Genomic DNA, 4,867 nt, shown 5'->3' with positions numbered 1-4,867 from the left:
AATTACCGTTAGTGAGAACTGTGTTACAAACGTTGTGCACTTTTTAAATGACTTGGACCAACCAGCGGGTGGAAACAGCTACTTCCCGGACAAGAGCTCCACCGGTTGTTAGATTACACTTGCCATCACTGGTATCACCCCCTCTTGATAAACATTTACTAATAAACATCTACATGTTTATTCAACGGACTCAGAGGATTTTTTATTTAGTAATGTGGTCTCTTTAAATCATGTCCGCCATATTTTACATGTAATCTCATTTATGATCTTACGTATAATCATAATCGTCTTTCGCCCATTTATTTTATTGTCTTTTCTATTCTCCACCTTTATCTTTAGTTCTTTCTTTTCTTTTCTTTCAACCATCTTCAGTGTATTTTTTCCTGGAATGAACGAACCATGTTGTTTTATGTCTTTCCCTAAGTTGGAAGTGCTGACCATAGCCATGTTTAGTTTTGTTGCTAGGTTTCCCATTCCTCTTCTATTTTCATTTGCTACATTATGCAGTGGTTGTTTTCCTGCTACTGATTTCCATTATTCTTCTTTCCCTATTTTTGCATTAAAATCTCCAAGAAGTATGAGAGTGTCATATTTCTCATCTGCTCGCATGTATTTTCTAACAATTCGTAGAACTCGTTTTTTTTTTTTTGGTCTTTTGTTTCTTCTGTTGGTGCGTATAAGTTATAAGAGCACATTTATCATTGTTATGTTGGCTATAATATTTCTTTTTCTTAAGCACGTAATTCTTCTGCTCACATTCTTGAATTTTAATATATTTTCTCTAAATTTAAGCCTTATCATTGTCTTTTCCTGTTGAATTTTAACTAGTCACAAAATTTTTAGTATATATCGAAGTGGCAGTGGCACAACTCGTAGTGCGTTGTTTTCAACAGATGGCGCTATCAAACTTTTTAAAAAAGAATTATTTAAGTATTTTATAACTCGATATATGGGTTTTGCACCTTTTACTGACGGAAATTTGTCAGTACTATCTGAAACTGTCACTTTCAAGATTTTATTCAATGTGACTGATATTCCAATGACACTGTTGACGTTATTTAACTGAATTGCTAACTGCAGAAAGGGGATATATCACATTTTTCAAAATGTTGAGGAAATGAATAAAACGTCTCAGATTTTTACAACTACTTGTTTCCGATCCCCGTTTTCAATTGTCGGTTCTCTATGTTCTCAGTTATCAACGAGTGTTGGTTAAATGCATGTTTTCTTTTTTGGGTCAATTTGGCTGTCAAATTTGACACTTGGACATATCCCCTTTTTGCAGTAAAATGAAAAAAAAGGTAAAAAAAAACACAAAAAACAGCTTTATTTCAGTTATAATTTTACACAAACATGTTATATGTATATCTGACTAAAAAACTTAATCATTATCGCGCTCCTGTTCTACAGTTGGCCAAGTAGCAATCTCCTGCCAAAATGCGTTATAAGCGTCTGGGATAAATCGTAAAGTGTTTGTTATATCCGTCATTTTCTTCTGGCTGATGGCTAGTTTTTCGGGATACGCTTGTGTTGTAGGAAAAGCCAAATTCTTTTCTGTATTTCTCAATCTAAAAGTGTCTGTGAGTAAACCGTTTATCAGCTCTCGACAAACAACTTCGCTAGGTGAGGAAATAGTTATCTGATGAAAAGAAGCAATCGCAAATGACTTTTTCTGACTGCGTGGTACGCGCTTCCCGTAAGATTCATTACTTAGGCATGTCTTTTTGTAAAATCTTGACCACCAGCTTTTAAAATCATAAATCATATCTCTAGAAACCTCAACAATTGAAAATTTCTGAGGATTCTTTGATGCTGCAGAGATTATTTGAATGTATTCAGGTACTGTGTAGAATCTTTCAGCTCGGTTTAGCTGCCTTTTAATAAGACCAAAGTCTCGATCACAAGGCATGAAGGAATGCCCTCTTATTGGGAAAAATATTTCAACCTTTTCAAATATTTTCAGTTCTATTAGGCTCATCACAAAGCGAATCATGGTGTTGTTTTTATTTTGACCACAACAGTTGTCAAAAATGTAAAGTTTTTTAATTTTACGTTCAGCATCTTGTTCAAAATAATGTTTAAGAAAAGAACATACATCATTTGCTCCCTTGCCGGCTTCTCCTTCGTGGTAAACATAACACGTCATTGCTTTCGATTTGAGATTATGGATTCCGAATGTGCATACTGTTAGCTGGCGATAATAATAGATATCTTGGACAGGTATTTGTGGTAACGAAACATTAGCCATGTAGTCGATGCAAATACCCAGAGTATCATCATTTTGCTCGCACATTTTTTTCACAGAATCTAAGGTTGTATAAAATTTCTTACTACGTCGTTTATGTACCAAAAGTTCAGCCACCGCCACTCCCTTAGCATTATCATTTAAGGTTTCGCTTTTTATTTTGGCATTGAGTTCTTCACAGGTACTGCAAGTGTCTTTGGCTGGTCTACCGAATCTTAAATCATAGTTTTCCTTAAAATATGACCAAAAGAATTTATATGAAATGCGGTCATTTGGAAATTTTTCTTTAAACATCTCGTACATGGTCTTTACCGATAATTTGGAATCCAGATATCGCATTTCTTTGTTTGTGTAGTGCGATATTTTGACCGGGTAAGATTCAATATGGCTACGGATGTTGGCGATTACAGTTCCTTTTATAGCATTACCACTCACATTTTTACCACGCATATCTTTTGGACTTTTATTGTTTTTCAAAAGCACCACCAGACGTTCGCAACGTTTTTTAGTCACTCCGTGGATTGACAAATATGCTTGTTTGCAGACACCTATTCTATGATTCCCGTTAAGTACAAAATATTTTACAGTCAATGATTTTGGCTTTGTGTTAACCATGCCAATTTTTCCCCGTCTCCGCGAAACAGGCTGAGTCTCTAATAGTCTTTGTAGATGCAAGTCTTGTTGATCTTTTGTGTCCATATTGCAAAACAATTGCTGCATATTAAGTTTTTCGTTATCAGTAAACTTCGTCAAACATTTTTGATGGCAACTACAAAAAAATTCGAAACTGGCAATCATAAGACTTAATTTGCTAAGCAATAACTTACCATTCATTTCCAGCAATCACTTTTGCGAATATGGTCTTTCCAGCATAGTTAACGTGTTGCAAACCATGAAGCTTTGCCTTTTTAATAATGTTTCTCTTATAACCTTCACTATTCACTACACCTTTTTTCCTCTTTTTAGGGGTTTCAACCTCACTGTCCGAACTAGAACTCATTTTCTACAGTTTACTAGTTTACAACACAACTGAGGTTAAGTTTAAGTCGGATATCCCGCGCAAGACGTTGAGACCACGGTGTTTACTGCAGAAAGTCGATATCTCCTGGACATATCCCTTTTCTGCTGTAACCGTAAATTTCATCCGCTTGTGGCCCCGAGCTAAATCATTAAACATGGCCCGTTTTGCAGTAGAGATGTGTTTAGACCTCTAGAACACGATTATGTACGAATGTTATTGTGGTAAAAAATGGGACATGTCCCCTTTCTGCAGTTAGCAATTCAACTGTAAACCTTGTAAAATGCAAGCGTACCACAGATTTCATTCTTAATTCCCCAAATGTTACTTGTGACTATGGATTTAGCCACATAAAAGAAGCATACAGAAATGCATCTCTTCCCTTTACGTTAGCACCCATGGTTGTTGAATATCTTTTTCGCAATGGTCTCCGTATTTTTCCAGAAATATTGCGTTATGTAATTTGTACAGGGAACGTTGTAACCTATAAAAATATTACATGAATCTACATAAAATTTGTTGCCCCCGGAAGTGTCCCCGTTTGAGGTTATCAATTGTTGTACCAGTAGTTTCGGCTTTTCTTTGTTCCTAAATGTTGATCCACCCGATTTTGGTTTATAAGCGATTAGCATTGTTTTTATTTTAATTAAACCAGCGAAGTTGACACTATAAATGAGATATTTTGTTTATAAAGTGCCGCGGAAAAAGTTGTAAATCTCAAATCATAAGGGAGGAGAGCAGTTACTTACGGATAATTAGTATCTTAAGAGATCGTCTGGCTAAATTTAAGATTTTATATGTAGTAATATCTTATTGTTGGAATGAAAACAATTCGGCAATTTTTCTCTGAAGTGATACACTTTGATCTTCGCCGTAATGCCCACAAACTAATTGAACTAATAATAATGATAATAATAATTAAAAATTATCATTTGTTAGAAATTCGTTTTATAATATATTATATACTACATTTTTTTGTTCCTATGGAATAATATTTGCCATTTTGTATCTGCACTGTTCTTTGGAGTGGCTACAAGAAACGGAATATTGGTAACATATAAATAAGATGGTTAAAAATATCAAAGTTATTTAACCTTCCACACGCAACGACAAAAACATTAATGCCAAAGGTACGACATGTTTCCGCTGCATGAATTACGACTTTTATTTTAACAAACTTATTCAAACATTCTTTAACACACTGAATGGGATTACAAGAAGAACTGACACTCATTGGATTTATAATGTGGACGAACAGGACTCTCCTTTGCGTAAAAACCATCCACAATAAGTAATTACTTACACTGGGGAAAAACACATACATTAATTAGATTCTGAGGAAAAAGTTTAACACAGAACTCTGTTTACTGCAAGACTGAGCAAAAATAGAAACGAGAGCTTTTCAAGACGAGTATTGAATCCACTATTGTGACGTTCAATCATTTCAGAAATATAGTTGATATAGTGCACGAACTGTTTCTAGATGAAGAGAATGAAATAATACTGCTAACAGTTTATAATTAGGCAAACAAGTAAAACGAAGAAGTAACCCAGTTTGGTTTTCCTTTGTTCAGTATCTTGTGCAACCCTTTAAGTGAAGATTT

General features: G+C 34.7%; 1 protein-coding gene across 1 annotated transcript; it reads right to left on the bottom strand.

Moving 5' to 3' along the window:
* Window positions 1–1,309: 1,309 nt before the first annotated feature.
* On the bottom strand, window positions 1,310–3,415 carry LOC135123111 (uncharacterized). Its single transcript, XM_064047625.1, has 2 exons — window positions 3,073–3,415; window positions 1,310–3,014 (listed from the first exon to the last, which is right to left on the bottom strand). The coding sequence occupies exons 1-2, from the start codon at window positions 3,243–3,245 to the stop codon at window positions 1,382–1,384; spliced, it is 1,806 nt and encodes a 601-aa protein (XP_063903695.1). The 5' UTR covers window positions 3,246–3,415; the 3' UTR covers window positions 1,310–1,381.
* Between the last annotated feature and the right edge of the window lie 1,452 nt (window positions 3,416–4,867).

The sequence above is a fragment of the Zophobas morio genome, unplaced genomic scaffold, assembly GCF_036711695.1.
Source record: "Zophobas morio isolate AGI-343-1 ecotype UQ-CSIRO unplaced genomic scaffold, CSIRO_AGI_Zmor_V1 ptg000006l, whole genome shotgun sequence".
Taxonomy (NCBI): Eukaryota; Metazoa; Arthropoda; class Insecta; order Coleoptera; family Tenebrionidae; genus Zophobas; species Zophobas morio.
This window is presented reverse-complemented; position numbering and strand designations above follow the sequence as displayed.

Excerpts from the sequence above, each read along its gene's own strand:
- LOC135123111 (XM_064047625.1), bottom strand. The coding sequence starts at position 3,245 with ATGAGTTCTAGTTCGGACAGTGAGGTTGAAACCCCTAAAAAGAGGAAA. Across the intron at positions 3,015-3,072 it reads GTGATTGCTGGAAATGAATG|TTGCCATCAAAAATGTTTGA; the intron begins GTAAGTTATTGC and ends ATTTTTTTGTAG.